General features: G+C 54.9%; 1 protein-coding gene across 1 annotated transcript; it reads left to right on the forward strand.

Moving 5' to 3' along the window:
* The first annotated feature begins 6227 nt into the window (after nt 1–6227).
* On the forward strand, nt 6228–8342 carry LOC145715432 (ubiquitin carboxyl-terminal hydrolase 17-like protein 6). The gene has a single exon (XM_081795441.1). The coding sequence runs from the start codon at nt 6735–6737 to the stop codon at nt 8340–8342; it is 1608 nt and encodes a 535-aa protein (XP_081651567.1). The 5' UTR covers nt 6228–6734.
* The last annotated feature ends 3545 nt before the right edge of the window (nt 8343–11887 follow it).

Consider the following 11887-nt stretch of genomic DNA (forward strand, 5'->3'; position numbering starts at 1 on the left):
TTGTCTTTGAGGGTGGTTTCTCTGGGGGTCAAGTAGGAGAGGTACATTCTGGAGAGGCAAGCATCCTTCTCGGTGCACATGCAACCCTGGGTGCCACAGGGAGTATCGCCGTAGCGTGGATTGCGGTGTCCGTGGGGGCCAGGACTTTGTGTGTGGTCTTCCTTCCGGAGGGCCCTGGGAGAGACTTCCCGAAAGTCTCTCCGGTGAGTCACGCAAGACCACCTCCACGGCCTTGCCTGAGGGTGCCGTCCTGCGGGTGGGTCCACGGGAGAGCGTGTAGAACATGCAGGAGGGAGAGGTCCCACCTCCCAGGTGAGGACCGTGTCTGACCTGGTGGGCATGACGCCCCCTCGTGCCCGCTGGGGGAGGAAGGTTCATGAAGGAGTCGTTGTGTCTGTGGGAATGACTCTCCTTTTCCCATTGACTCAGCAAGTCCAGAAACCCATCTTCAAGCAAGGCTGACTTGACCCTTCAAGGAGATGGGGCAGATGGCGGGTGGGCACACCCAGCACGTACCTTCCAGACCCTTGAAAGCCCCAAACGGGAAGAGGCAACGGAGAGCAGCCATGGCGCCCAGGGTTCCCAGGCTAGAGGACGAGGATCCTCGGGTAAGTGGAGCCCTGGAGGCGTGGTGAACCAGTGGGTGGGTTGGAGGGGCTGGGTCGGGTGGGGGTGGGGGAGCCATGCCTCTGAAGCCGGGGATCGCACATGACGAGGGAATGAAGACTCTGTGTCCGGAAGTCGGTCGTCCTTTCCTAGCCCACGGTGGCCTGCCTTGGCATCTCAGCAGCCTGCCCGTTGGGATAAGCTCCCTCGGCCGGAGGGTCACGTCCAGCCTGGTGTTTGTCCCCATCGTGGCGTGGGGCTCATTCTACGCGGCCTGAGACCTGCAATCCCAACTCCCGGTCCGTCCCTCACAGAGGCTTGGGTAGAATCCTAGGCACTTCCATCTCCTGGCACCTCCCGAGCCGTCCACGATGTGCCCTGTCCCACACCAGTCCTCCGCTCCCCGAGTGTGTCCTTGTCATGTCCTTTGCAGTAGGCCTGTGATTGGTGCTGATTCACTGAGCACCCCCCCCCCCCTCCTTGGTCCGCAGCTCAAGTGTAAGGACTGCGGAGCCTTTGGGCACAACGCATCCAGCACCAGGTGCCCCATGAAGCGCTGGGACGGGTGCCTGGCCCCCCAGGCCTTTGTCCCCAGGAAGCCGAAGGAGAATGTGGAACCACGCCAGCAGCAGGACCAGCACAAGCCCGGGCCCTTCAACCAGGCTGCGAGGGACATGGAAGAGGGACAAAGGTGAGGATGCGGCCGGCTCCGGCCTGCCCGTGGGCTGGCAGCTCAGGTCGCTGAGTCTCTGTACCCGGACACTGGGTGCTGTGTCGTCTTCACACACACACAGGGGTGGGGGAGGCAGAGAAAGGAGCTCCCCGCCCCCCAGGGGACCTCACGAGCCTATTGTGCTGCTCTGGGGGAGTCCCTGAGGCTGTGTGTCCTGGGGTAGGGAGACAGGGGGAGGCGGCAAATGACAGGCAGTGGCGCACACGGCTCTCGACACGAGGACGTCTTGGGCCAACCTGGACGGCTCGCTGGAGTGGGAGCCAGGGGGGCAGATGAAGAAAGGAGATCTTGCCCAAGCCCCATCACTCGCTCCCCAGGTGAACACACGAAATGCCGCTCCTTCACCTTCCCGTTCTTGGTCGTGCAGGCGAGAAGCCCAGCAGAGGAAGGCGCTGCTGCAGAGATTCCCCAGGATAGCCCCTGGAAGGCAGCAGCGAGCCTGGAGGGACTCCACAGATTCCTGCGACTATGTGAGGGTGAGTGTCCCCCGTCCCTGCTCTCGTTCTCTCCTGGGGACGGGGATGTGACGGGCTTCCCGGCCCTCCTGGCTGAGGAAGGGGGTCCACCCCGATTGTCAACATTGGGATTTCCGTGCGGGTCCTTTCCAGCCACGTTTGCCGGGTGTCCATGATCCGGCAGGATTCCTTGCATGTGTGCTAACCGGGTGCCGGCTGGGCGTGCCAACATAATGTCGGGGCGCTGTGCCCACACCTAGGCCTCTTGGGAGGCACAGGCATCTTTCCCTGGTGACACATAGACCCGCCCCATTGGCCATCCAAACTCAGTAGCCCCCACCGCGAACCTCCACCTGCAGGACGCCTGTACTTTTCCTAGAAGCCTGAATGGACGTGCTTGTCCACTTCGGGAGGCAGGCACGATGCACAACCTTTCTGGTCCGTCGCTCCCATGGAATCAAAGCATCAAGGGGCTACTGCCCAGTGTTTCTTCCCGATCGACGCTGAGCTGGAGGCCCTTGTCCTCTGTCAGTACAATCCTTTCCCGTGTCTCCCGGTTGCTTGCGTTTCTGTCGGTCTCTTTGCTGTGCTTGTCGTGCATGTGTCCTTGGTGGGGAGGAAGGACTAATGGCCGTTGTCTGTGTGTTGTGTGTTCCCACAGCATCCGCACAGGCCGATGCCCGTGTACAGCACCAAGAGGGTGTCCGTGCTGGAGCCGCACGTCCCGGCTGAGCCTCCTAGCGGGACGCCTGACACGACACAGCTGTCCCCGTCGGCTGCTCCTCTCGGGAGACCTGCGGCGAGCACCTTCCCGCCTGCTGGCCGACAGGATGCCCAGCAAGTGGGGACCCCTGCCCCGCCTGCCCCGCCTGCCCCGGCACACCAACGCTCTGCCCGGGATCCAGGCCTCGGTGTCCAGCTGAGACAACACCGGCCCCGATGTGCCTCCCTCGAAGCTTCCAGGGCCGTCTCCAAGGCGGGTGGCATTGGCCACGCCCAGGCACCAGCCAAGCGTCCTGAGGGGAGCCCTGATCCTCCTCCAACCCGTTTGGCTGCGAGTCCCCAGCCCCACATCCAGACACCAGGCACGAGATGGGCCCCGCTCCCCGACGACACGTGCCAGAACCCCCGAAAGAAACCACGTTGCAGCCCCTTCCAGCCACCCCACAAGAGCACAGGGAGCACCCATGTGGGGCTGCGCCAGAGTCTGTGTCGTCCAGCAAGGACAAGTGCATGGTGTCCCACGGGGGCAGCCCAACTGACCAGGAAGACCCCTGCCTCGGTGCAAAGCAGGGGCCTCCAGCCTCCACGCCCCCAACCTCACCTGGACACTCTCCAGGCGTGCCCCTGGCCTCTGTGTCCGCCCTGTCCGCAGGCACCCGGCCAGCCCCTGCGAATGGTCTTCAGCCGCCTGGACAAAGGCGGCTGGAGCTCCAGGTTCATAGCAGCTCCCTGTCTGCCACCTCCCGAGAGGCCAGTCCCCCCTGGCCAGGGTCCACCCATCACACACCAGTCTGAGGGAGGCTGTGTGCCTGTCTCCCTGAGCATCCTCCACGATGACCTGCAGCTTTCCTCGTCCTCGGAGGAGAGCGACCGGGAGTGAGACACCTCATGTCCTCGGACACTCGTCCTCTGGCCCTTGTGACCCCGAGCAGGTGACTGCGGAGCGGAGGCCAAGGCAGGGCCGTGACCTAGTTTTGCTAAAGCAGCAATTCCCCCAAAGACCTGCAAGGACAAAAACTTGCGTCCACACTGTGTTTGGTGTCCTGCTTGGGGCGGGGAGTGGGTTGAGCGCCCACGTGCAGACGCTCATGGCGCACTTTTCCTTTATGCAGCTACACCTTCTGGTTCACCGGCTCCGTCTCAATCAACAAGGTCTCGTCTCTTCCGTTTCAATAGATTCTATGAGAAATTCAGCGCCAGGATTGCAAGAGGTCGTCCACTCGAATGTCAACTTAAGGATCTGCGAAATGAATGTGTATCGGGTTTGCGAATGTCTGAATTTGGGGACACCGGAGGAATGATTCCAGTCTGGGCTGGGCAAGTGGAGGCAATCTTTCGTTTTAGAATAGTTCACTGATATCGTTTTTCTGCAGATCATATCGGGGACTATTTTACATGCTGTCTGCATTTTTGTTTTTCCCTGGTAGTGCAACATTGTGTGTAGTGTTACCACAGCTAATAAAATTTGCTCAGAGACGACCGAATGTGCATGGTTTTCTTTTTTGTGTGTACACTGTAGTTTCCCGTCACATAGAGTAGAATCCTGCATTTGTTCCCAAGTGCACTTGGGACTTGGATCCTCACCTAGTGGAGAACAACTAAGGATTCAGAAGCAGCAAAGAAACACGGGTTAACCTCTCTTCTCCTTTCAAGATAAAGTCTCTCCAAGTGTCCTGGGAACAAGACAATGCTAGAGGTGAATTCGAAACCGATGAGGGTCGGGATGCCTGAGTGGCTCAGTCAGAGAAGTGTCTGACCTGGAGGCGGCTCACGTCATGATCTCAGGGTTGGGGAGATTGAACTTTGAGTTTCCCTCCCTCCTCGGGATCGCCTCTCTCCTTTTCTCTCTAACCCTCCCCCACATTCTCCCTCCCTCCCTCCCTCTCTCTCTCTCTCTCTCTCTCTCTGTCTCTCTGTCTGTCTCTCTCTCTGTCTGTCGACATAAAAACCCATGAACCGAAAGAACATGTGCATGGGAAATCACTCAGCGTTAGGGGCTGCTGTCCACATGTCTCTCAAAGGCATTTTCATTCACAAGTCACGTCAAGGAGGGTGGCATAGAAGAGATACAAAGGAAAGGATGAGAAAGACATTCCACAGATAGATACTAGACAGGGGAAGGAGACACGAGAGTTAGGAGATAGACACGTAGAGTGATGAGCGATTGATGAGAGAGGACAGAGAATTAGGTGGTCAAAGTTTCTTTGGAAGCCATTCTGCAGGCCTCTTTGCCCACGTGGCAGGTGGCCGGGGCTGAGGCTAGAGAAGCAAGGGGGTGTTCGTGGAGTCTGAAGACCGGCAGGCTCCAGACCCGGGGAGAATGGCCTTGTCGGGGCCAGGCACTCAGACAGGAGCAGGTGTCTCGTCTTGGGACAGGGGTCAGCTTTATGCTCCAGGAAGGTCTGGAATGGACTGGCTCAAGTCACTACGTTAAATAGGGCAACTTGCTTTGCTCAGACCAGTCACGTGAGACTTCCTACCATCTAACACCGTCCAGTGAAAACACAACCGGTTTTCTAGGACGAGATGACAACCAAAGGGAGAGATGATTCCTTGCAGAAACAGGTCCAAACGTGGCGCCTGCCAACGGATATTTGAAGAACAGGGAAAGGTGTGCTTGTGCCCTGGCCTCGCTCGCCCCCCTCCTCTGCCCACTCTCTGGTAGATTCTCCTTGGGGTGTGGTCCTGAGAGTGGCTGGCGCCAGGCTGGCCCGGTGGAGCAAAGGCCTGGACGTGAGGCCGGGCCAACCGAGGCCGGAGAGCACTGGGATGAGGTGTGGGCATGGGTGTGGCAGGGGTAAGGATGCTGCGGGTAAAGGTGGGGCCGTGGTCCGGTCCCATGCAGTGAGGCCAGGCAGAGGCTGAAGGAAGCCGTGGGTGGGGCTGGAGGGCACCAGGCAGGGAGAGGGCCGTGTCTTCAGGCTGTGGTCACAAGAGTCTGAAGACTCCTTTTGTGCATCCCATTGTGTGTCCTCCTTGACCTCTTGCCCCTTTCCTTCCCCTCACATGAGTGTGTTTGGCACTGAGACACCTCACGTGCTCGCAGCCTTTTCCTCCTAGTTGGTGACCCTGAGGAGGTGACTGTTTAATTGAGGATCCTCTCTCCCTCTCTCTCTGTCTCTCCCTGGCTTGTCCACATGAGCGCTCTCTCTCGCTCTCTGTCTCTCTGTCTCTCTCTCTCTCTGTCTCTCTCTCAAAATAAATCAATTAAAATGTTAAAAGTGAAAAGCAAACAAACATTAGAGAAGAAAGCACATTTTCAGTAGACCTGGTCAGTTCTGAAATCTGGTCTAGAGATACTGACACATTAAAGCCACAGTTTCCTCGAGGGGACATTGTTCCTTGCATGTCTAAATTCCCATTTCAAACCGTCTATAAATGTCACAAATCCACAACAAACATGTCCTGAACCACGGGAACCTATACCTACCTTGCTATGTGATTTGCTAGGAATACCAGTGACAATTTGGCAAATGATGGGTTTAGGATTTGTTCTCCTATTGGGAAGGGAGCTACAAAATGAAGAAAGCATTTACAAAGCCCGAAACCAGGCAAAGGATATTTCTTGGGACAATTTCTCGGCCACCCCTTGGTAGACAGACGTGTTTCAAAGGACCTTCGTGATAGTTGTATACACGGATCCTATGGAGACAGTTCAGGAGTTTTAGAATCAAATCCATGGACAGTCATCATTCCAGAATAATTTGCTGGTGTCCCATGCATTCTGGCTGACGGAGAGGAGGTGCTCCTACATGATACCAGAGCTCAATTGGTAAAATGATTTCCATAGCCTAACAAATTCATGGCCGTCATTCCTTGACACTTTGTGTTATCTAAAAGCAAAGTGGATACTCAAAAAAGGATTTCCTCTAGGTTGGAAATGCTCAAGTCCGTCTGTCCAGAGAGGGAGCAATGGAAATGAGGGAGGTGGAGAAAGTGGTGAAACGTGTGTGTGTGTGTGTGTGTGTGTGTGTGTGCCTCTTGAGGAGGGAGGGGCAGGAGGAAGGCTGGGCTGAGTGGTCTGTCTGCAGAAGAGTGGCCACACCCTAAGACCCTTCATCCAACTCCAGCTGGTGGCTGATTGGATGACGTGGTCCTAGTCAGGTGGGTGGGGCGAGCTTTACGAGGGCTGAGGAGAGGGCCACAGCTATCATTCTGAGACTGGCCTCCTGAGAGAAGCATCGCTCTGCAACGTGAGGCTCCACGTTTCAGGAGACATGGAGACGCCCTCTTCCCACTGCCGAGAGGAGTCTCAGTTCCATGTCTTTCCAAACCTCAAACCTTGCGGGTCAAATACGGGTGGTGCTGAAGGCCACAGAGGACCCACTCTACCTGAGAAGCCGTCACCGTCATCGCACACACCCTGCGACCTGCCGAACGGTTGGGCTCCCGCGTCAATAGGTCTGCCCCCCGCAAAGAAACCCGTGAGTTGGAGGAGACCTTCCGTGGTTGGGGCTGGCCTGCAGAACCTGGGGAACACGTGCTATGCGAATGCGGCGCTGCAGTGTCTGACGTACACACCACCCCTCGCCGGCTACATGCTGTCCCAGGAGCACTCCCGAAGCTGTGGGAGGCAGCCATTCTGCGTGCTGTGTGCTCTGCAGGCTCACGTGACCCGGGCCCTCTGCCGTCCGGGAGATGTGATCCGGCCTCCGCCAAAACTGCTCGCTGCCTTCCACACACACAGGCAGGAGGATGCCCATGAGTTTCTGATGTTCACTCTGGATGCTATGCAGCAAGCGTGTTTGCGTGAGGACAAGCCTTCAGAGCCTCAGGCTCAGGACGCCACCCTCATCCGGCAAATCTTTGGCGGGTACTGGAGGTCTCAAATCCAGTGTCTCCACTGCCAGGGTGTCTCCAGCACTTTGGACCCTTACCTGGACATTAGCCTGGATATCAGGGCGGCTCAGAGTGTGAGCCAAGCTTTGCAACACTTGGTGAAGCCCGAACAGTTGGATGGTGAAAATGCCTATCGTTGTAGTACTTGTCTCGACAAGGTACCCGCTTCCAAGACGTTGACTTTGCACACTTGCTCCAAGGTCCTGATGCTGGTATTGAAACGATTCTGCCATTTCACGGGCAGCAAACTGGCTAAGGAAGTGCAATATCCTGAGCGCCTTGACATGCGACGATACGTGTCTGGGCAGAACGGGGGGTCGCTGACTTATGTGCTCTATGCCGTGCTGGTGCACGCGGGCTGGAATTGTCACAGCGGACATTACTTCTGTTACATCAAAGCTGGGAACGGCCAGTGGTACAAAATGGATGATGCGAAGGTGACCGCCAGTGATGCGACGTCTGCCCTGAGCCAACATGCCTATGTCCTCTTTTACATCCAGAAGAGTGAATTGGAAAGAGACCGTGGGAGTGAGCCAGGTGCTGGGGAATCCACATCCCTCCAGGCTGACCACGCAGGCACGGCTGCGGCCCAAGGGGGGCCCGAAACCGACCCCGACATCGAGGTGCCACAATTGGAGGATCACGTGGAAGAGACACCACCGCCAGCAATCACGTTAGACCAGTGGAGATTCCTCCAAGAAAGCCACCGTCCCAAGTCTGAATTCAACCTCAGGAAATTAGAATTTGCCCTTCCCCCCGGTGCAGTCCTAATTCACCAGTCCAAATACAGAGACGAGATGGGAAAGGATCACCGTGAACCAAACATCTACCGGCTCAACAGTTCAGCCAGGGACATCCCACCTCAGAGCGCAACGGCCATTAACCGAGTCCCTTGTCTCCCAGGCAGAGCCAGAGCTACCAAGAGGAAGAACAAGAAGGGACAGAGGTCTCAGGAAGCAGTGCAGGGATCCCACTACAGGCCTTGAGATACACGCCTGCCCACGTGCACACTCACCCGCCCTCACTCACTACTCACTCACTCACAGTCCCTTGTAGGCCATATTTTGTGTGTTGTAGGTGGGTGCGATCCAGACATGTGGAGGGACCATGAATCTGGCTGGATTCATGGGCTATGGCGTTCCAGTGGACCTGGAGAATCCTGAGCTTTAAGGCTGGCTGTCTGTAATGAGGTTATTGGAGAGGTGTGGATTATGCTGGGGACTCGCAAGGTTTCTCCCCTCCATCAGCACCGAGGATCATTGGGCACTCTCAGAGCCTGAAAGGGTCAGAGGGAGTGGCCAATGAGGCATGAAGGTGGAAACAAGGCAGAGCCCCGGGAGTCCCTGTGAAAATGCCTGGGACTCACGGTCCCATCATCCCATTCCCTACTCTCTGTGTATCGGTAAAGTCCATGTGCCCAAACATGTGCGTGTGGGGACTCTAGGCGATATCCCAACATGCACCGGCAGGGGAAGGAGTTTGAAACAATCTCAGTGCTTCCACACGGAGAAGTGGCAAATGACCAGGAAACGGGAAGAACTCTAGCTCTACGTGGGAGCAGACAGCCTTTTCAGGAATGTTTTGTGTCAGAAGGAGAGGAGCAGAAGGAAACACGAATTCATAACTGTGCAAAGTGTTTCCTTGTATACATAATCTATTTTGTAAAGTCTCCACATGTTCATGTGAACATTGGCTAATTGCCTGGAAATGGCAAAGAGCAAATAAATGCTTATTTCTCAGGAGACGGGTGGGTGGAGCCATCCTGGCCCATGTTCATTAGATTCGGTTCCCTTAACAATCCCCCTCCCATGAGGCTGCAGAGCAAATGGGGGAAAGGAACCTTCTCCCACCTCTTATTGCTCAGCCACCAAGCAGCTCTACCTTGTTCCGCAGAGTTGACCACCATCCCCCCATCGGACAATCTCCTCCACAAGGGAGGAGGCTCAGGGATTTCTGGTCAGTTGCATTGCAATCTTGGTCCTCGGTTGTACACCTCAGAAAAACAGTCTCAAGTGGACACCGAGGCAACAATGTGGTATTTCAGGTCAGGGTATGGATGGATGCTCTAAGTCACAACTGTATTTCATTTCTCAGGAGCGAGAGACTCACTAAATACATTGTTGAATGGGAATTAGTGCATCATCCTTCAATTCCCCCCAGGGGAGGGGGGCCATATAGGAGATCTCTGGTCGTTTGCCAATGGCACTGACAGGGTAAAGCCTGTTGTTGTTGCTGCTGCTGCTGCTGCTGCTGCTGCTGCTGTTGTTGTTGTTGTTTCCAGTCTGCATTAAACATACATACCACACTTAGTGGGAACTAACGTCAGCATGTGAATTTTGTACAGGAAATCTTATTGAATTCTGGATGTTCAAATATCAGAGCCGATAGAGGAAAAATACTTTTTCTTCATCTACTTTTAAAATTTATTGGTCTGTTGTTTTCATGTTTTAAACATGAAATAAAACGTTTAAATAAACAGAGAGAGACACACACACAAAAACAGAGACAGAGTGTTGGCATGGGAGGGGCAGAGAGAGAGAAACACAGAATCCAAAGCAGCTCCAGGCTCTGAGCTGTCAGCACAGAGCCCAACGTGGAGCTCAACCCCACGAACCATGAGATCCTGACCTGAGCTGAGGTTGGACACTCAACCGACTGAGGCACCCATTCCCCCCTCCATTTTCCAAATTGAAATCAAATTTAGTTAACATTGAGTGCAGTCTTGGTTTCAGGGGTGGAATTTAGGGCTTCGTCACTTACATGAAACACCCACTGCCAACCCCCACAGGGGCCCTCCATAACGCCCGTTGCAAAGGGAGCCCACCCACTCCTCCCCTCGAGCAACCCTCACTTTCTTCTCTACACTTAAGGGTTCTCCTGGGGCACGTGGGTGTCTCAGCCGGTGTGCACTCTGATTCCGTCAGCTCATGATCTAAGGCTTTGAGACTTCAAGCCCCGTGTCCGGCGCTGTGATGACAGCTCAGAGCCTGGAGCCTGCTCTGGATTCTGGGTGCACGCCTCTCTCTGACACTCCCCTCGTCATGCTCTGTATCTCTGTCTCTGTCTCTGTCTCTCTCTCTCTCTCTCTCTCTCTCTCTCTAAGATAAAGAGAAAACAAAATTTTTTGAAGAGTCTCCTATGGCTTGCCTCCCGCTGTGATTTTATCTTATTTTATTTATTCTTCGCTTGCCCTAGGTTCTTCTATTTTGTTTTTTATTCCACAGATGAGCGATGACATGGCACTTTCTCAGTCAAAGAGTTCAACAGGGCTAGCTGGATGTTAGATCTCAAAAGACATGCACACGTGAAATCTATCCTTCCTGTGGATTTGATTCTAAAGTGGGCAGAATCGTGGGTAAAACGCAAACAGTGTATGTGCAACTGAGCCACGAAGGGAAAAGCCACAGAAAATAACCATGCTAGGTCATCCTGTAGAAATTTGGGGATCCAACTTTCTCTTCCTGGATTCAAACCTGAATATCACACGCACACACACACACACACACACACGGACAATATTTGATCTGGATCTCAAGACGGCCTCCATAAGCATCCAGTCAGCTCCCCAGATGACTAGGACCAGCTCTTCCTGGGTGGCCGTGTGTCACGTGTTCCACCCACACATGATGAAGTCCACACCTCTGGCTCTGTAATCCGTGGGGGAGGTCACAAGAGGGAGTCTTGCACACTGCTCTCTGTCCAGCAGGGGGCGCCGCTGGCCAGCACGGGCATTGCCTAGACTTCCAGGAGGACCTGGCTTTGGGCACTTGCTCAGCCTGGCAGGTCGGAGTCTCCATGCCTTGCGCTGCAGCCTGAGCATTTCGTGGGGCATAAAGGCGACCATGAACATTTACAGAAGGTCTGGTGGGTCTAGGATTCCCTCCTTGTGACTTCGCTTTGGCCGTGCTGGACCCTGGACTCTGAGCTAAAATAGACAACCTTGAGCTGCTCGGGCCACTGGTGACGATATATTTTCCAGGCATTCCAGGAACTTTTCTTTCAAAATATAAATCCAGTGAAGTCAAGACATTCAATTTTAAAAACTGTTGACAATTAGCAAAGAAGATTGCATATGGAAAACCAGGAGGTGGCCTCACGTGCGGTGATGTGGGAGCAATCATGGCAATGGGAACAGCGTTATTTGGTCTCGCCAAATCCAGCCAGCCTAATCTGGATTTCTCACGGAAAGCTTAATTCAGAGAAGTCACCCTGCAATTCCTAAGGGTATTGGTGACGATACAGAAAAGGCAGTGTGGGGGGAGGGGCCAAGATGGCAGAAGAGCATGGAAGTGTTCTTTGCGTCTTGCATCCATAACATGCAGCCACATCAACACAAAACCATCCTGCACGCCTCGAAAACTGATCTGAGGATTCACGCAAAAGGTTGCCCAACCTGAACCGCAGAACTCAGTGGGGACGAGGCGCAGAGAGGTGACCTGGGGAAGAGAGAAGCCACAGAGGGCAGGGAGCTGTTTTTGCCTGCAGAGAGAGGACGGAGACAGGGGCAGAATATGGGGAAAGCAATCCCCTC

The sequence above is a fragment of the Panthera onca genome, chromosome B1 (assembly GCF_046562875.1).
Source record: "Panthera onca isolate mPanOnc1 chromosome B1, mPanOnc1 haplotype 2, whole genome shotgun sequence".
In the NCBI taxonomy this organism is placed as follows: Eukaryota; Metazoa; Chordata; class Mammalia; order Carnivora; family Felidae; genus Panthera; species Panthera onca.

Excerpts from the sequence above, each read along its gene's own strand:
- LOC145715432 (XM_081795441.1), top strand. The coding sequence starts at position 6,735 with ATGGAGACGCCCTCTTCCCACTGCCGAGAGGAGTCTCAGTTCCATGTC.